The 20,402-nt window shown below is 32.6% G+C and overlaps 1 protein-coding gene across 2 annotated transcripts in view; it reads left to right on the forward strand.

Annotated features, from left to right (window-relative positions):
• The window catches only part of CLINT1 (clathrin interactor 1), a 59,784-nt gene that overhangs the window by 23,801 nt on the left and 15,581 nt on the right, over positions 1–20,402 (forward strand). For both annotated transcript variants that reach the window (XM_081307626.1, XM_081307627.1), the window contains exons 2-7: positions 7,500–7,604; positions 8,159–8,255; positions 11,026–11,134; positions 12,054–12,218; positions 15,009–15,186; positions 19,144–19,390. In XM_081307626.1, coding sequence (XP_081163752.1) covers positions 7,500–7,604; positions 8,159–8,255; positions 11,026–11,134; positions 12,054–12,218; positions 15,009–15,186; positions 19,144–19,390 — 901 coding nt within the window. The remainder of the gene's footprint in view (positions 1–7,499; positions 7,605–8,158; positions 8,256–11,025; positions 11,135–12,053; positions 12,219–15,008; positions 15,187–19,143; positions 19,391–20,402) is intronic.

A 20,402-nucleotide genomic window follows, 5' to 3' on the forward strand; every position in this document is an offset into this window, starting at 1 on the left:
CAGTAATATTCAGATTTTTCAGGTGTTATGTCATAATAACAAATGAGCTTTACAATTAACTAACAAAGTTCTAACTTCTACTGTTGCTTACTAGTTGTGGAATTCTGAATGAGTTGATTTAACTTCTCCACTAAGAAACTGCTATTAAATATATTTTCCCTCTCCTCACTTTTTCTTAATTAGGATAGGGGCAGTATTATAGAGAAAGCTGCCAGAGTTAGATTTGTTGCATTTCTTTTTTTTTTTTCTTTAAAAATTTTTATTTGTTCTTTTTAGTTATACATGACAGTAGAATGTTTTTTGATATATTATACATAAATGGAATATAATGTCCCATTCTTGTGGTTGAACATGATGTGGGGTTATACTGGTTGTATATTCATATTTAAACATAGGAAAGTTATGTCTGATTCATTCTGTCGAATTGTTGCATTTCTTTCTGTACTTTCACTATTTGTTTTCTTCCAATGCTATACACAAACAATAGCAGATTTCTTGTTTAGCACTTTAGCTATTTTATAAATATGGTACTATATAATCAAATATGATAATATTCGCTGTAGTAAAATTAATTCTTCTGTTGAACTGTGTTGTTGCTTTTGTGAAGACATTATTCATTGCTTTGTGTTTTATTTTCAAACCAAGAAATGATTTTTTCAATGAGTGTTAAACAGAAACTATGCGACTCCTAGATGAAAATGTAGAGTCATTACATGTTGCACAGGCAACAACTTTCTCAGTAGGAACTCTAAAACTTACAAAATAATGTCAAGAGTTAATAAATGGGATAGCAACAAATCAAAAAGCTTTTGTATAGCAAAGGAAACAATTAGGAATGTGAAGAGAAAACCTACAAAATGGGAGAAATTCTTTGCTACCTACTCTTCTGACAGCAGGTTAATATCCAGAATATAGAAAGAACTCAAAAGATTTAACATCAAAAAATCAAATAACCTAGTTAATAAATGGGCAAATGAATTAAACTGACAATTTTCGAAAGAAAGATACAAATGATGAAAAAATATATGAAAAATGTTCAATGTCATTAACAGGGAAGTAGAAATAACTACACTGAGATTTCATCTCATACCCGACAGAATGGCAGTCATCAAGAATACACACAATAGGGGCTATGGTTGTAGCTCAGTGGTAGGGCACTTGCCTAGCACTTGAGAGGCACTGGGTTTGATCTCAGCACCACATAAAAATAAACAAAGTATTGTGCTATCTACAACTAAAAAGAAGAAGAAGAAAAGAACACCCATAATAATAAATGCTGGAGAGGATGTGGAGAAAAACGAACACTTTTACACTGTTGGTGAGACAGTAAATTAATATAATTACTATGGAAATCAGTATGGAGATTCCTCAAAAGACTAGGCATGGAATCACCCTGTGATCCAGCTGCACTGCTCCCCAATCTTAAAGAATTAAAGTCATCATACTGCAGTGATACATGTATACCCATGTTTATAGCAGCACAATTCCACAATAGCCAAAGTATGGAATCAGCCTCGGTTCAATCAACATATGAATGAATAAAGAAAGTGTGGGATATGTACATAATGGAGTTTTATTTAGCCAGAAAGAAAAATGAAATTATGTCATTTGCAGGAAAATGATGGAACTTGAGAACATTATGTTAAGTGAAGTAAGTTAAACTCAGAAGATCAAGGGCCGAATGTTTTCTCTCATATGTGAAAGTTAGAGAGGAAAACAGGTGCAGATGCAGAGGCCGGGAGATCAGTAGAAGAAAGGCATCAGGGAATGGGGGCCAGGGGGAAGTGCTAGGGAGAGATACTGGCCAAATTATATTGTGTGCATGTGCAAATATATAACAACAAATTCCCTCATTATGTACAACTGTAATACACCAATAAAAATGTGGAAAGAGATATAAATAAATAAATGGTTGGCAAATATCCAGCTAAGTGAATTAATAGTTTTTCTACCTTGCCATGTCATTTATGTAGCACTACAAATTTTCCAATGGTGAAAGTTACATAATTGTTGTATTTAAGAGTAGACTTCTTGGTTGTTGACAGTAAATTTGTTACTGTTCACAGAGCTGTAATGAGATTGAACATAGTTTAAAATATGAATATTGAACCTATAAAGTGTTGTTTATAAATAAGAATAATGTGGTGAAGGCCATCCCCTGATGTAAACAAAAACAAAAAAAAGGTCATAAGACACCAGATCCATTATCAAGTTTTTAGAATTCTTTTTACTATTTCCCTAGTACTATGGCTAAAAACACTAAAAAAAACAAACAAAAATTCCCAGCATAAATGACTTGTTACCTGAAAAAACCTTCAGTGTTCATTTCATGGGTGTTTTATGATTTAAATTTTTTTTAAAGATTGATACTTAACAGGGAGTGTAATTGTTTTATGTATATTCATTATTAAAATGTTTTTTTAAGCTGGGCATGGTTGGTGCACTCCTGTAATCCCAGCAACTTGGAGTCTGAGGCAGGAGGATCTCAAATTTGAGGCCACCCTCAACAACTTAGCAAGACCCTGTCTCAAAATAAAAAAGGTCCCAGGATCTGGGGATGTAATTCAGTGGTAAAATCCCTGGGTTCAATCCCCAGTACCAAATAAGAAAAAAAATGGACTTTTTTGGAAATAAAAGTTAACAGTTGACTTTTAGATACATAGATTTTGATGCAAGAATTATTATTTCCTAATAGTGTTTTTAAAAATCTTGTTAATTCCAAAGGTAAATACTTAAATTATTCCTTGTGGCTTTTACACATGTACCAGTTGGTGTACATATTTTAATACATGTAGAGATATTTGAGTCACCACTTTGCTGCACTTTAAAAAGCCTGATAAAAGTTATTTGAAATACAAATAATATTCATATCATCTTACCAACATTTTTTACTTCCCTACAAATAGTTATAGCTGACTGAGATACAGTATTGGATTTGTTTTTAATTAACATATAATAGTTTTCTTTTGGTTACAGTGTGTTGCTCATGGGAAGAAATTTGGAAAATATGGGGAAGTTTTAGGGAAACAAAATACCATTATTTGAAACCCTTGCTTGGAACTAAGTTATTTGTATCTTTCTCTGAGTGGCTGAGTCTTCATATGACAAAACACATTTAAAGCTCTCAAAATATTTCCTGACTTTACAGTGAGTAAAGTCTTTATAATAAGCTTAAAACAAAAAGAAGAAACCAAATGAAATATGTAGACCCATTTGACGCCATTTTTCAAAAAATAAGAGACAAACTTGGAAAAATATTACTGCATTATCCTATTTCCTTATTCATCTGTTAATAAGATCAGATTACATTTGTGCTCCACTTTTTCTTTTGGTATATAGTTTTGTTTTAGAAAGCATATACCTGAATTTGTAAGACAAAGAAAATAACAGTAATAAGGACTTACAGTTTTTTTTTTTTCATTAATCATTTTACTGATTTTTCTTAATGCAGATCAGAAGAAGCATTGACTATAAAAGCCCCATTTTAAATGCTTTTGCTTTCCACTAGTTCTGCCTCTAAAACCTGGATCCAAATTTATCAAGTAAAATAGCTCAGTATTTTATCAATATCAAGTGGTCAAATAAAAGGAGGATGGGGAAGGCCAAATGAAAACAAGATACTCAGCCCTTGACTGATTGAATGTGGCTGTACTCACAGTTTTAGAAGCTGGTGCAGAGCTTGAGGATGGTACATTTCAGCAGTTGGTGAGCTATTGGTATTGGTTATCCTTTCCTTGGGAAATCTTAGTTGTGTCCTACCTATTGTTAGGGTGCTTGAGGAACAAACAGGGAAGTGCGAGTAGAAACAGTGAAAAGTTGCACACACATGATTTTGAATTTTATCCACATAAAAAGCAGTGGCTCAGAATTGCTTTTCAGTAAAATCTTCACAACATGAGCAGCTTCCTGTATTTTTTGCTTTGGTTATTCCCTCTTTCCCTTTGCTTTTTCTTTTTGGCCTGTCATCAGAGACCTTTAAGTTTTGTTATTATTAACTGTTTGTATCACTAAACTACCCAGCAGTAGGTACTGTTACATTTTCAGAGTGATATTAATCATCATTGATCTTCAGGTCAGAAGAAAACCTACCTCGTCTTGTCACTCATTTTCTTGACTAAGCAAAGACAAAGCTAAAAATACTGAGTAAACCTAGAGCAATGTGAGGAGGATGCATTTGCCCTTTATAATGATTATTAGATTGTTTTCAGTCTAATTAGATAACATTCAGATAATTCAATCTAGATAACATTTAATGCTAGCAATAGAATAATTAAAAATACAACAACATTTAAATTTTTTCTTCTTTTTTTTCCCCCTCCATTTTACATTTTCATGTCTGTAGAAATTAAAAACAGGTTAAAAGCCTGGAGAGAAAAGATTGGTGATCATCAGAAGCATTAAAACTCATTAGACATTTTTATAGGTTGAATTCTCTTTTGATATCACTGCCAAGCTGGTTTAAAGTAGTATATGGGAAATTGTTTTGGTGTTTCAGAGAATTTTTAGTTATGTTCTTAAGTGTTATAATGAAAGGAAGTACAGGTTAAAATACACACACACACACAGTATCCAAGGATTTTGAGTCTTAACAAAAGGTCACAATATGGTGTGGTAATACAATGTAAAGAGATTTTTTTTTTTTTTAAGTTTTCAAGTTAGGAATTTCAGTTTAGGATTGGTACAAGTTCTGAAGTCACTCGTTTGTGGTATTAGTCTAAATGCTATAAAACTTACTGGTTGGTATTTTCTATAATTCTGCTAACAATATATCTTAGACCTTTGTCTGAATTTTGCATCTCTTAAAAACTGATTAGAGAGCTCCCTCTAGTGTCTGAAATAGCCATTCTTCAGACATTTCTGTCAATCATATGAAGTTTAAAAAATTAAACTGTTTTTTCTTTCAAACATCTGAAAATTTTTTCATTCTTTTTTCTTTTTTTTTTTGAGAGTGGGGTTACTGGAATTATGAATAGTACACGGATGGAGGGCAATAGAAAACATGGGAAAGGAAGGATCAAAATACCATTTCTGACTTTTTAGAAACCATTATTTTAAACAACCTGGAATAAAGCCAAACTATACAGTGTTGTTTTGTTTTGGTTTAGTTTACAGTTGTTTCTGAATCAAGTAAAGCTTAAAAACACTTTGTTTTGGAATTCTCTGTACTATCAGATCTGATCTGGAAAGAATTCTTTCCCTTTTCTGAAAGCAACAGTTTCACTGGAAAATAGCTTTAAAATAGAGCCCAATTCACTTCCTGGAAGTAGACTAATTTTTTGTTGTTATAGTTGCCATATCCTTCTGTGGTTGTACTTTATATTGTATATTCTAAGGCTCCCATTGTTTTTCAACAAAGGAAATAAGGAGATTCTTAAATTACTGGCTCTTTGCCACCTCTCTAAACACACACCACTCAGACACACAGGCCTTAAGCAAAGAATCTTTGAAGGGTTACAGAAACAGTGCCTTTCTCATTTGACCCATGGGCCTTTGTAGCTTGAACAAGGAAAGTAGTGTTCAGAAAACTAAAGCATTTATGAAGGCTCTGGTAAAAATATTTCATGTACATGGACTGGAGATTAACTCCTTTCATCTTGTTCTCCAACAAATTAAACAATGGAGAGAGATTTCAAGTGCATTCTTGGTAATGAAATGCTTGGGTGAATTATAATCCTAATTGCTATTGTTCATTTTCACAGCTGCATTTTGGCACTTTTAACTGCCTAAGCTATGCATTCTTCAGCCACCAGGATAAACAAAAGCATTCTGAAATCTATCATTTTGTGGCATCGTAAATTGCATATCTGTTATTGGCTGCCTGGGTTTTATTTTGATCCCATTGCTGAAAAAAATTAGGAATAAAATTACTCTTCTGCATTTGTACATAAAATTACCTTCAATGTAATTATTATTGGATTTTTATGAAAATTCATTAAGAGGTTTAAATTTTGGAGGGACTGTAGAGATTATGGATTTATTTAGTCTCAAGGAAGTAATTTGCATTTATTTTATCAAATTAGTTGATATTTTAGAAGGATGTTTTCTCCATTCAAAATAAAATACCAGGATTTCACTTTTCTTCCTTAATAGAACAGTGTTTTGAATGTAAATCTAGAAGCTAAAGTTATTCAATGATTTGGCAAGTCATTTGACCCAAACCTGTATGTTAGTTTCTTCCCTAAAGTTAAAGAAATTGAAAGGATTAAAATAAATTTGAAGAGATTCTGAGTGCCAGTTTCAACCAAGCCTTCCTTATTTAAAAAACAGTACTTTTTGATGACTGAAAAATTAGATAGCAAAACGGGGGTATAATGTAAGTAATAGCTACCAAATTCTGCTATTTAAAAAAATTGTTTCTAAGATTTAATTTTAAATGGAAGATTTGAATTACCATATTCACAGTATCTGTTATATAATGATTGCTCAGTAATAATTGGAGCTTTAGATGGCAAATTAATACTACTATTATATGTCACATTTTCATAGTATTTCTTTATTCCTTCTCAGAATGTCTTTGAATTCTTATATTCATATAAGGATGCCAAATTGCATTTTAACAACCAAACATTTTGCCATTACATGTCTTAAGTTTTCAAATGTATTTTTCTCAGAGTTAATTATTAAAGTATTGTTTAATTTTTAAAATTCTAGAGTTATTATGTTCAATTATGGTAACTAAAATTTTTTGAGCATTTCCTATATGTCAGTCACTGTGCTAAACATTATTTAATATGCTGCCCTTTAAGGTGTTGTGTTTATTTGTTCCCATTTTACATTTGAAGAATTTGAGATTATGATAATTTATTTTGCTAGAGGTCACAAAGTACGATTGGTATCAGAGTTTTCTGATTCTTGGGGTCCATGTTATTGACTATTGCAGAAATCTTAAGGGAAAGTTAAATTAAATATACCTGATGGAATATTATGTAGCCAATAAAAGTAGGGATAACTACTATATGATGATGGAAAATATATGTAATACATGAAAAAAGCCTGGAATTACAAGTAAAGGTTCAAAGTACTCCTAAATAACTTTGATTATCTTTGATTCATCATTCTTTTTTGAAAATATGATGTAGTGTTCAGCTGCAGTGTAATTTTGCTTAATCTACAGAATTTTTTGTAATCAGGAAACCTAAACCTGCATGTAAACCAAGTCTGATCAAGAAACTGACAACTTAGTTTCATAATAGACTCTAGCATGTTCAGTTTTCTTTTTTATTTAACCAAGTCCATTTTTTAATGGAATTTAGGCCAGCTCTAATGCAGTCTCTCATCTGTATTCTTGAAGGATAGTAGAATAGTAAAATCTTCTTAAAGATAGCTTAAATGTGTTATATAGTGTCCTTGGGGTAGTTTGTGCACAAAAGATGTTTTCTTTCCCACCCTGTAGAGGTAGCTCATTAGGACACCCAGTAGTGTCATTATTAAGTTTTCATGTGTTTCTCAGTTTTGATGCTAATCTTTGTGCGTATGTGCGTGCATTTTTTTCTCTGCAGCACCAATGTGGTTATGAATTATTCAGAGATTGAGTCTAAGGTTCGAGAAGCAACGAATGATGATCCTTGGGGACCTTCTGGGCAACTCATGGGAGAGATTGCCAAGTAAGTGATAATTTGACTCAGCAATGCAGAAAGAATCAAAGCATCTTTACATAAAAATGTGAAATTTTCTTTCAGTTTTAAACTAGCTGCCAAATATAAATTGTGCATAATTATTCAGATAATGATGTACAAAGTTTTATACAGGGTCTATTCCCTTTAAAAATTAGCCCAGAAAAAAAAAAAACCCACAATTTTTCTTTCTCGGTGAAGTTTCAAGACTTACTATAGCTTACCATGTAAATTTTGAAGTATGAGTACAAAATACTTGGAAGTAAAGTTCTAAAGAATTTTTTGAGATGAATATCGGGGCCACAGTGTCAGTGAATAAAGAACTTGCAAAGTATGATATTAATTAGTGGTGCCTACAGATATTATAGGTATTGTTTAAAATATAGGAAGAACATTTTCAAGGAATGTATCATCCACATTTTTTGAATTAAGCTTATTCTTTTTTAAGCTCTTTGGGGGAAATATAACAATTTAGAGCAAGCCTGCCATCTACTGTCAAAATTAACATATTGCAAATTCTTGAGAAAAATCATTGTGTTTTTCAGGGCTACCTTTATGTATGAACAGTTTCCAGAACTTATGAATATGCTTTGGTCTCGAATGTTAAAAGACAACAAAAAGAATTGGAGAAGAGTTTATAAGGTATGAACATAAGCCTATTTTATAATCTAAGATCTTGAAAACAAATGCTTAGAATTTAAAGCACACATACAGAAGTGATTTGGAAGCACATTAAATCCTTTAATAGAGTAGTCGAAAACACATAAAGGAAGCATATTTGTTATTTGTGTTCTATTTATCAGTCATTGTAAAGAACAATTGTTAATGTAAAATGTTTAAAACTAATTCAGCTTTTAAATGTTAATTATTTAAGAAAATTTTTCCTATAAAAAATGTTTGCACTTATCAAAATAATTCATCTCTAATAATACATGTTTAGTCTATGAGCAGTTAAGATGAAATCAAGTCCTATGTAGTTTGTCATCGATGCATAAAAATTTGCCTAATTTATAATAATAGGATTCTAATAGTATTCAGTACCCAAAAAATATTAGTTCTGAAAATAATTGGATTTTTAATCCTAAATACACAGACTTAATTTTTTGTGGGGCAGGGGGTACAGGGAATTGAACCCAGCAGTGCTTAACCACTTAGCCACATTCCCAACCCTTTTTAAATGTTGAGACAGGGGTCTCACTAAATGGCCAAGGGCCCATAAGTTGTTGAGGCTAGATTTGGCAATCCTCTTGCCTCAGCCTCCTGAGTCACTGGCATTATATAGACTCAAATTCTAATATTTTTTAAATTTTGAACATATATGCACTCTATCAGATTCCTTTCCTGATAACATGTAATGCACAATTCTAAAACTAGGTGTCATTTGTTCTTACAACACTACCATATTTTTTTTTTACTACTCAAAATACATAACAAAATGACATGACATTCATATTTGAACCTTTGAAAGTTCTGATTTTCAGGATTAAAAATCTCTTTTAGTTATCTGTTTCTTTTTTATTGTTGTGTTTTTTCCTACATTTTTAATTGGTGTATTAAAATTGATGGGATTTGTTGTTATGTGTTCACACAATATAACAACATAATTTGACCAGTATCACTCCCCAGAACTTCCTCCCTCCCTCTCCACATTCCACCCCTTGTCCCTTTTCTCTTCCGTTTCCTCTGTTGATCTCCCTTTGATTTTTTTTTTTTTTTTTTTTAGGAGATCCTCTGGCTTTTTTATATAAGAGAAAATATGACCCTTAGTCTTCTGATTTTGACTTATTTCGCTTAACATGATGGTCTCTAGTTTCATTCATTTTCCTGCAAATGGTATTAATTTCATTTTTCTTTCTAGTTGAATAAAACTCTATTGTGTATATATTCCACACTTTCTTTATTCATCTATCTTTTGATGGATATCTAGACTTATTCCATGGTTCGGCTATTGTGAATTGTGCTGCTATAAACATGGGTATGCATATATCACTGTAGTTATGAGGACTTTAATTCTTTAAGGTAAATACTGAGGAGCAGTATATCTGGATCAATGCCTAGTCTTTTGAGGAATCTCCATACTGATTTCCTTAGTTATTATACTAATTTACTGTCCCACTAACAGTGTAAAAATGTTAGAAATGTTTATTTTCTCCACATTCTCTCTGGCATTTATTATTATGTGTATTCTTTTTTTTTTTTTTGGTACTGGGAATTGAACCCAGGACACTATGGCACTTAACCACTGAACCACATCCCTAGCCCTTTTTTTATATTTTATTTAGAGACACCATCTTGCTGAGTTGCTTAGTCCCTCACTAAATTGCTGAGTCTAACTTTGAACTCAAGGTCCTCCTGCCTCAGTCCTCCCAAGTTGCTAGGATTACAGGCTGTGCCACCACACCCAGCTTATTATATGTATTCTTGATGATTGCCATTCTGACTAGTGTGAGAATAAATCTCAATGTAATTTTGATTTGCATTTTCCTAATCGCTAATGATATTATAGTTCTTTTTCTTATGTTTGTTTCTGGAAACATTCACTGTCTTTACTTCTGCTTGTATTTATGATGAAATAGTGAAATTTCTGTAAATTAAGTAAGTATGCTTTCAGAAATTGAAGTTGTGGTTGGTGCTTGTTTTTGTTTTTGTTTTTTTAATTCTTGGGTAAATTATTTAAAAATAAATAAATAAATCACTGATAGGAAGAGGTTTTGTGTTCCTTAATTTCAACAACCTAACCATTTTTTCATGTAACTCAGTGAAGTTTGTTCCAACAAGATTATGTTTAAAATGTACAGTTCAGTGCAGTTTTTGGTGTATTCACAAAGTTGTTCAAGAGTCACTACTATGTTATTTCAGAATAATTACACTACTCTATATTCATTGGTAGCCATTCTTGCATTTTAGCAAAACCTTCTGAAAACTTAGGTTTTTTCTTTTATTAGTTGGCATTAACTTTTTGGTGCAAATGCTATATCAATAACCTCTAAAAATTAAATTTTACCTTGGAAAAATACTATAGGTTTATATAAATGTCAGATAATTTTGATAGTTCTATTAATTCAGAATTCTATAATACCTACAGAAGAAGTAAAAACTGAGCCCTCTTTTTAAAGCCTCATTGTTCATTTGTATCATGAAGTGTTGTTAAACATCAGAATTATTGATTCTTTTTTTTTATTTTAAATTTTGACATATAGGACTTATTGGATAATTTATATTTATTGTACTCTATATCAGAGGAACTTCAAATTGATAATATGTGTATTTAAAGTCTAATACAGAGTAAAGAAACCCTCCTCATCACCACCATGATTATTTATTTGCTAATGTTGAAAATTTTTTTAACCATTTACCAAAGCTTTACCAGAATTTATTTTGTTAAATCATTTGGTGCTTTATATTTTTACAGTCCTTGCTGCTTCTAGCTTACCTCATAAGAAATGGATCAGAGCGTGTTGTTACAAGTGCCAGAGAACACATTTATGATTTGCGATCCCTGGAAAATTACCACTTTGTAGGTGAGCAATAGAAAAACCTTATAAGCAAATTAAAACAGTAGTTGGAGTTGTCAGTCACCTGAACCAGCTTAGAAGCTTCTCTGCTCTAATTAGAATGTGACTGTTGCTGGTTGTGTGACGAGTGCAGAATCCAAGACGTGGGGCCCTAGAGTATTAATTAGTGAAGACAAGAACTTGCAGAAAAGACTGGCTAATAACAACAGAACCAACACAACATGAGTGTTCGGGTTTATATTAAAATATGCACTGGAGACTAGTCCCCTGTGGTGTCCATAAAGGAATAGCTTTAATCATATGGGAAGAAAAGGTTAGAGCTCCAAAACACACACATCTGTTTGAAGCTGGGTTTTCCCCCCTCCCACCAAATAATATTTACTGTGCAAAGGCAGCAAGGCCAGAGTGTGTTTTGAATGTGAAAGAGGCTAGAGAATGAAGCACACTTCATTTTGTAGCATGCCCTAGTACTTTAAAAAATTCAGTTTTTCAGCTACACTAAGTCCTCATAATTAGTGTTCCCAAACTTGTATTGGGAAACCAAGACATTTGGGGTGCTTTTCAGTCATTAAAATATTCAGGCGGTTCTTGTTTTGATTTGTTCTGTTAAAATATAATAGAAAACATTTATGGGTATATTCATTTCATGTGGTCATCTTCACTAACCCTAATTTTTAGTGGGTCTTTAATTGACCTTACACAGTACTATTATCTGTGATCTGTAAAGCAGAATTGCATTTTAGAACTTAGGATTTGCTAAAAAGGAAATGATACAGTGTAATACCGCAATCTACCTCTTGTTTTTATTTTTCAAAATATTGAAGTTAGTTTCTTATTTTGTAGATTTACTATTTTTTTTTTGTCTTAGAGTTTGGTGTGTATTAAATGAATTCATTCACTTCTTTTCTTCCTTACCATTCTGAAGATGAGCATGGCAAAGATCAAGGTATAAATATTCGCCAGAAGGTGAAGGAATTGGTTGAATTTGCCCAGGATGACGACAGGCTTCGTGAAGAGCGAAAGAAAGCAAAGAAGAACAAAGACAAATATGTTGGGGTTTCCTCAGACAGTGTTGGAGGATTCAGATACAGTGAGTATTAAAGATAGGATGGCATCTAAGCATCAGTTTAGTTTCTCAGATGTATTTTAAGAATCATTGAATTACTAAATACACGATACTCATTTTGGCTGCAATCACATGGATCGTGGAAATCTTCTTGTCTTGTTTTTATTACAGGTTCAAGAATGTGATTTTAACTAATTAGCTAACTGCAAACTTTGTATTAATGTATAGAAAATAAAACAGATGTATACACTTCTTCAGAAAAGTAGTTTCTCTCACTCATATTGTAGAGCATAAAAATACCAAGTTTGATCAAGAGATTTATTGTTTTATTTCAAAACTGGTTTAGCTCACATTTTTGTCCACAAACACATATGCGTCCTTCAAGTCAATCCAGCTTCAGTTTCTGTTCCCTTAGTGAAGCAATATATAACTTGAGAAAAAGATTACTGGCTATACTATCACTTTTTCATCTGGATCTGTTGCTTTGTTTGTTGTTTCTAACACATTTAGGAGCAACTAGAATATTTAATGCTTGTTTTTAATGTAGTAGTTTAAAAATAGGCTGCTTGGTTCTTGAAGCAGACACAAAATTAAGAATTTTCTTTCACAGCATGTTCATTTGAATTCACCCTGTCTTGTGTGAACTTTGACAGTTTATGCACTATGGATCTTCACAGTTGCTTTTGGGGACACACTAGTTCCCACTACCTAAAATCGATTTCATTTTTATTTGGATTATATTGAGGTTTATTACTTTGGGATTACCCATAGAATATTATCTCTATGTTCCTTTTATTACTCTCAAAGAAAAAGTACTGCTCTCTCAGCTTATTTCTATCAGAAAAAATTCCCTTAAGTGAAAAAGCACTACATAAAAATTATTTCATGAATTTGACAAGAATATTTTTCTACAGTATATGTTTTGGATTTGTTTCTGGAGGAGAGTAAAAAACTTTTTTTATTATTTGCTCAAGTATTTTTTCTTTAGCTTTTTCACTGTAGCTAAAGAAATTTAATATTTTGAACAAAAATTGCTATATGCAACTCATTTACTCATTCTACTTGCATCCCCCTTTTTTGGACTATTACAATGTGCACTTATATCAGATAAATTTAGAAAATTGAGAGTTTTCAGACTTAGTCACAGCAAACTGATTGCAGCATCTGTATTGACAGAAGAGTTAAACAACTTTCACATTCTTTGCTAAATTATTATTGTTTTTCAGACTTAACTAATGAAAAACAAATGTTGGAAACAATGGTCTGTTAGCAACCTTTTTGATTATTTTAACTTTTTTGTGTGTTTTATCATTCTTACTTTACATAGTGTCTTACCAAAACCTATTATGTTAAGCACTAATTTAGTATGATCTTTACCAATAGTAATCATTTTGGTTTTCATTTTTCTTGTATATTTGTTTCTTTTCAAAGTCTAGTTCATCACATTGCTACTGAAATGTGCACATACATTATTAGAAAATTACTTCTGAAAACCTTTCCTGGTTGAAGTTTTGTTATCATATTTTATTAAGTTGGTGACCACTTCTACATTTGTTACACACACCCAGAAATTTTTAAATTTTTTTTGATGATTCAACCCAGGGCCTTGTTACACACTAGGCAAGCACTCTAATTGTGCTGTATCCCCAGACCCTAGTACAATGTTTTTACTACAGAAAATTTTAGCCTTGAAGTTTTAGCCCACAATTCAGCAAATTGTATTTGTACAGTCTCCAGAGGGCATGTATGCCATAAAAACTGGTTTAACAAAGGTTGGAAACAATGGTCTGTTAGCTACTTTTTTGATTTTTTTTTTTTTTATTAAACTTGATTGCTTTCTCTACTCCCACTCTTGCTTCCTAAATTCAGTTAGAACATGGAAATGGAAAGATTCCATTTTGTGTCTTCATTGGGTTCTAAAGAGTAAGGAATAATACAAATCTTAACATTTTGAATCTTTTGTTCACTACCATCATCTTTTCTCTTCATTCCCTGATTCACACAGAAGTTCTATAGGCTTCACCAGTTTGAGAATATATTTCCACTTGGTCTTTGACTGTATAATATCATCATACTATATGACTCTAGTGTGTACAGTTTTTAGTAGCTGGAATATTCTTTTTACAATAATTATAAAATACTTTCCCATGCTTTAAAATCCATTGTTTTTTTAGTTTGATGCCAGCATATTGGAACATGTAGCATTCATGGTGGAGTTCCTTTAGATTGACTGATTTGATTTGATTGATATTTGAAATGACTGTCTCAGTGTTGCCCAAGTTGGCCTTGAACTCATTGTCTTAAGCAGTCCTGCTTCAGCCTCCCCTCCCATATAGCTGGGACTGCAGGCACATTACCAGCATGCCTGCCTTACTTTCTGTTTTTTTAAGACACTGTTGATGTCTAATACTTTTCTAAAAATTTTTAAATTGAAAATAGGAATGAAACACAATTATTAAGTAATATTTGAAAAACAAAAAGATTTCTATTTTTCTTTTGCTTGTAGAACTTGTGTTGATTTTTTTGTGTTTTCTACTACTACTTTCAACAGCCTTTAGGAACTTCCTGAATGCTGCACATTAAGGTTGTGAAAGTTTTCATAAACAAAAGCTTTTGAATCTGCATTTCTCCTACTTAATGATTGGCATTACATGCTGCGCCTTGTTATAATTGTGTTGATTCAGCACTGTCAGAGCTTTCTGTTTTCCTTTGAAAATGATTTTATTATGAGGAAAAGCTTCAGAAATAAGAAGTGTAGACACCTTTTGAATTTAATGTCCTTAGAGTTGTTTCTTTTTTTAATGTGTTATATAGGCGAAAGATATGATCCTGAACCCAAATCAAAATGGGATGAGGAGTGGGATAAAAACAAGAGTGCTTTTCCATTCAGTGATAAATTAGGTGAACTGAGTGATAAAATTGGAAGCACAATTGATGACACCATCAGCAAGTTCCGGAGGAAAGATAGAGAAGACTCTCCAGAAAGATGCAGGTATTAACATTTTGTCTCCGGGTCTCTTAAAAAGGGTGCTAAATTTATGCAGCTAGATTTTTGTTTGTGATATTGACATTATTTGAAGTTCAGCTTTTTAAAAAATTAGGCATTTAGAGAAATCTTAGGTTCTTAGAAAATTTGTATATAAAGTACAGAGGGTTCTCATATGTCCCCTCTTTCCTTCCCCACTGATTTTCCTGCTTAACATCTTACTCTACTATGGTACATTTGTTAACAATAAACCTATATTGATATGTTTTAACTAAAGTCTATAGCTTGCTTTGGAGTTCACCATGTTGTGTAGTCCTGTTGAGTTTTGACATGCATAATACTCACAAAGCACCATGTAGAATAGTTTTACCACCCTAAAAGTGCCCTGTGCAAAAATGTGGAATGGTTTGTGAATTTACTAGTCATCCTTGCATAAAGGCTGTACTAGTTTTCTTACAACATTGCAGTTTTAGTATATGTGCTACTGAAGCAAGCAGCATTCATTTGTTTTAAAGATGCTAGGCCAAACATTATTGCTGTTAGTATTGATATTCCTTTTGTTTTGTCTGTGCCCATTTGTTTCTAAAGTTGATTATCTGTCCTCTATATTTTTATTCAGACTACTTGGTCTTCCCTTGGACTTTCTTGCCCCCAGTAAAAACATTTACAGATTATTTTGCATTTTGACATCAAATGATCCAGGGATCTAAGATACTGTTGAGGAATAATGAAGTCCATGTAGTAAGTTTAAAATAAAGGTAAAGGATTTGAAATTTAACTTTTCCCATTACATTTTATTATGATTTTATACAGTATGTACCAAAAAGCAAATCCAAGTGAAGTTTGAACCAAAACTTTTCTAATATAGACTTATATTTCATAAACTTTATTTTCTGTGGTGGGGCATTTGTATTTAGTTTTACATAGAACATACTGGAGCTTTGAAACATTCAGTTTTTATTCTTACCTACCAGTATAGGTGTAAGCTAGTTTTTCTTCCAAATTAAAAGGCATTGTGTATAGTGCTTAAGTTGCAAGGCAGATTTTAGAAGACCTGTATTATGTATGCCTTACAATATCTCTATTAAATAAGGTGGAATAAGGACTTTATTTTTTAGAAGTAAAACCAAGGCCCATTTAGATTGTGTGGACCCATCTAAAATTACACAATAATGGAATATAATTGAATGCTGAGCGTTCAAGTGCATTGTTGTAACCAATTACTGTCTTTCTTTTTCCTACCCAAATATCTTAATGGTTCAGATTTAGGGGTTCATTAAGACGTAAAAAACAAAAATGTAATCTACTTTTGAAATAGGTTCTGAAATTTGTTTAGTGTAAATTTGTTTAGTGTATTTTCAGTATGTTTCCATATTTATTTAAATCAATGAAATATCTCTATTTATGTAAGTGCCAGGGATTGAACTCAGGGGCACTCAACCTCTGAGCCACATTCCCAGTCCTATTTTGTATTTTTATTTAGAGACAGGGTCTCACTGAGTTTGTTATTAGCTTTCGCTGAGGCTGGCTTTGAACTCTCAATCCTCCTGCCTCGGCTTTCTGAGCCACTGGGATTATAGGTGTGCGCCACCACACCTGGCTGAAATGCATCTATTTAAAGGCCATTTCTGGAATATGATCTTTGAATGGCCAGAGATCTATTTTACAACTGCATTTCTATCTCCTTTATAAAGCAGTATGCATATGATAAACTGATAATCATAAATAACTAAATTTGGGGAAAAAGCGCCTGCTTCAGATATTCCCCATGCTATTTTTGTTCATTAATGTTCTCTTGGCCTGTGTATTTTTGGCTTCATTTGGAAAACAGTAGCCATGTAATCTGTTGAGATTTCCTCATGAAGTGGGACTCAAGGAAGGGTAGGCTGGTTAGAAATAAGGTATGTTGTTTTTCCCAATACTGGGGATAAAACCCATACATGGTAGGTAAGCCCTCTATTGCTGAGCTACACCCCCAGTCCTACATTCTAATATTGTTAACTTTTTTTCCTTTGCCCTTCGAGCTTCAGTGTCTATGTTCCTTCTTTGTTTTCCCTCTCTGCCCTCTCAGATTTTCTCTTATTGTAGTTTTCCCCATGTTTTCCCTCTAAGAAAGAATCTACTAGATTTTCTAAGTCTTTTATATAGAATGTTGCTAGAGATAAGCAAATATGATATATCACTCTAACAGGCATGTCAAAGACTTTTCATCTTGTACTCTGAGAGAGTAGTAGAGTTTTAGACAAAAATTGCATGTTATCTCAGACTTTACCAGAATTTCAGACTTTAGTTCATTATTAGTCAGGGGTTCTTGAACTTGATCACACGTGAAGCTTTCATTTAGTTGTGTGCCAGTCAGATTTATATTCTCAATTTATAAAGAAATTATCCTGCACTGACAAAACTGAATATCAAAAAGGTAAGAAATACAGTTCTACTTATAGGCCTGATTGCCGGAAGCTTTGGGTCATTTTTTGTTGGTGAGAGATTAGTAAGAGCTCTTGGCCACTTACCAGAATTATAGGTTTTCTTTAAAAATGTTTTCATCTTAGGCTGGGGTTGTAGCTCAGTGGTAAAGCACTTGCTTAGCATGGGTGAGGCCCTGTGTTTAATGTCAGCACCACATAAAAATAAATAAAATAAAAGGTTAAATTCTTAAAAAAAAAAAAAAAGAAAAAGAATCTTTTTTAAAAAAATGTTTTCATCCTTTTTCTATTTGAAAGCCATTCCTTTCTAATCGTTTATTTGCACAAGTTCTAAATTCATTCAAATAGAAGTTGCTTTAGATTAGTTTAAGCTAAATTGCATCAGTAACAGTCATGTTTTTTTTAGAGAGAGAGAGAGAATTTTAATATTTATTTTTTAGTTTTCGGCGGACACAACATCTTTGTATGTGGTGCTGAGGATCGAACCTGGGCTGCACGCATGCCAGGCGAGCACGCTACCGCTTGAGCCACATCCCCAGCCCAGCAGTCATAGTTTAAAGGTGGATTTTAAGCATTTCGTTCCTGGATATTTATAAATTAAACCACCTACTCTAAAATTAATATAAGTAGTGGAACATTTTCCTGGTTCTTTTTCTTTTGCCCCTCTCTTTTTGTCTTTCTCTGTTTGTACCCAGGGGGAAAAAATAAATAAACCAGTGCCTTATAACTGGACAACAGACTAGTACTGACATTTTCATTCCCAACATATAAAAATCCAGGTTTTCCTCTGTTTTTTTTTACGTTGTTAAAAATATAATATTTTTAATGTGAGCAAAATGAAATCATTTCAAAAACATTTTCAATATAGGTAAGTTTCTTTGAAGCAGTTTGCATAGGTATGTAAAAGTTTCAACTCCAAATATAGTAAAATACAGTACAGCTGTAAAGTGCATTACCTCATATTTTTCTGCATTTGCAAATAGCATTTAATCACTTGAATTGAAATAGGGTAATATTTTTAAAGTATCCTTTGAAATTGTAAAATTTTACTATGTTATATGCCTTGGTATATGAGAGTTGGTGACTGAATTATGTTATAAAAATGGAACTGTAGCTATGTTCACAGTACATTTCAAAAGAAGATCATCGAGTGCAGATGTTTTAAATACTAGAATATTACCAATTGATTCTGATAATCCTACTATTTAATCTTTTAATTAAGCTTTAAATATATAATAAACAAAAACCTGAGTTATTTTAGGTATTTTTTTTATTTGTACACATTTTTGTAAAGACTTTTTCATAGCAATGTTTTAGACTTACCTAGGGAATTCTGCAGATTCCCACTTCCCCTCCCCAGTACATACATATCATTATTCAGGAAGCTTAGATAACATTCTGTTGATCCCTGTCAAATAGTCAAAGTATAGGATTTTGGAGTTATCGTGTTTGAAATTCTCTAACTCAAGTCACTAAGGATTCCATTTAAAAATAATCCCAAGTCTTATTATTTTGCTTCATTTTTAATATCTTTTAGTGACAGCGATGAGGAAAAGAAAGCAAGAAGAGGCAGATCTCCCAAAGGTGAATTCAAAGATGAAGAGGAAACTGTGACGACAAAGCATATCCATATCACACAGGCCACAGAGACCACCACAACTAGACACAAGCGCACAGCAAATCCTTCCAAAACCATTGATCTTGGAGCAGCAGCACATTATACAGGAGACAAAGCAAGTCCAGATCAGAATGCTTCAACCCATCCACCTCAGTCTTCAGCTAAGGTGGGAATGGCAGGAGCTTACACATTACACATGGTTTATTCTAATAAACTACTTTCACAATTTCGACGTTAGTAGGCTTGGGCATTTCTAGGTAATCAGATTAATTATAGATCATCTGGCATATATTACTCAGAGTCATTAATAATAAGAAATTCTTTGGGGAAGAAACCTGTCCAATTGTAGAATGATTATGTACTTCATGTGAAAGTAGAAATGACACTCTTGATTCATTTGGGGGAGGTTTTATAGTGTATTTGTTTTCATCTATTACCACCACTGGTTACCAAGCCTTGAACTAAAACATGGCAGAATTAAGAAGTGACAAAAGATGGATGAATAAGAAGATGAATACATAGGAGAAAGTCTCATTTAGCCTTGAGATGGTAACTATAAAGGGAAGCTTATTTACCTCACTGCCATCAGTGCTGTAAGAAGCACTGTTTCTTGTACCTTCTTTTGTTTTTATTCACCACAAAAATGAAATCCACCTACTGGATAGCTGGCCACAAGGTAGTCTTTCATACAAAAATCAGCCACAGGGGGAGATTTGCCCTGGACAATTAAATTATTGTTTTTGTCATTCTTCCCCCGTTACTGTTTTTCCATTTGTGTCTTCGAACTAGATGTAGCTAAAAGCTGAGGAAAACATTTTTCTAATGTTTTCTGCAAATTGTACGTGACTCAAAAACAAACAAACAAAAAGCTAGGCATGAGTAATGGCAAGAACAAGAACTCTGACAGTTTTTGCCAGGTATCTTCTGAACTGATGTATAATTTTCACCCATGTGGTGGGGTTTTTTTTAACTTTTGATAAAAACCTCAAAATTATAAGTTAACTTTGGTTGTAGTTAAAAAGGAAATGGCTCTGTTATATTTTTTATGATCTTAGATTTCCCCTTCTGTAGATAAGTTATTGTTGTTAACTATATAGGATCTGGTAGGTGTTTATCATAGTTAAAACCCAAATACATGATGACTGTCATGGAAAACCCGTCTAAGGTTGCATGAGGAA

The sequence above is a fragment of the Spermophilus citellus genome, assembly GCF_964194105.1.
Source record: "Spermophilus citellus genome assembly, chromosome: 1".
Taxonomy (NCBI): Eukaryota; Metazoa; Chordata; class Mammalia; order Rodentia; family Sciuridae; genus Spermophilus; species Spermophilus citellus.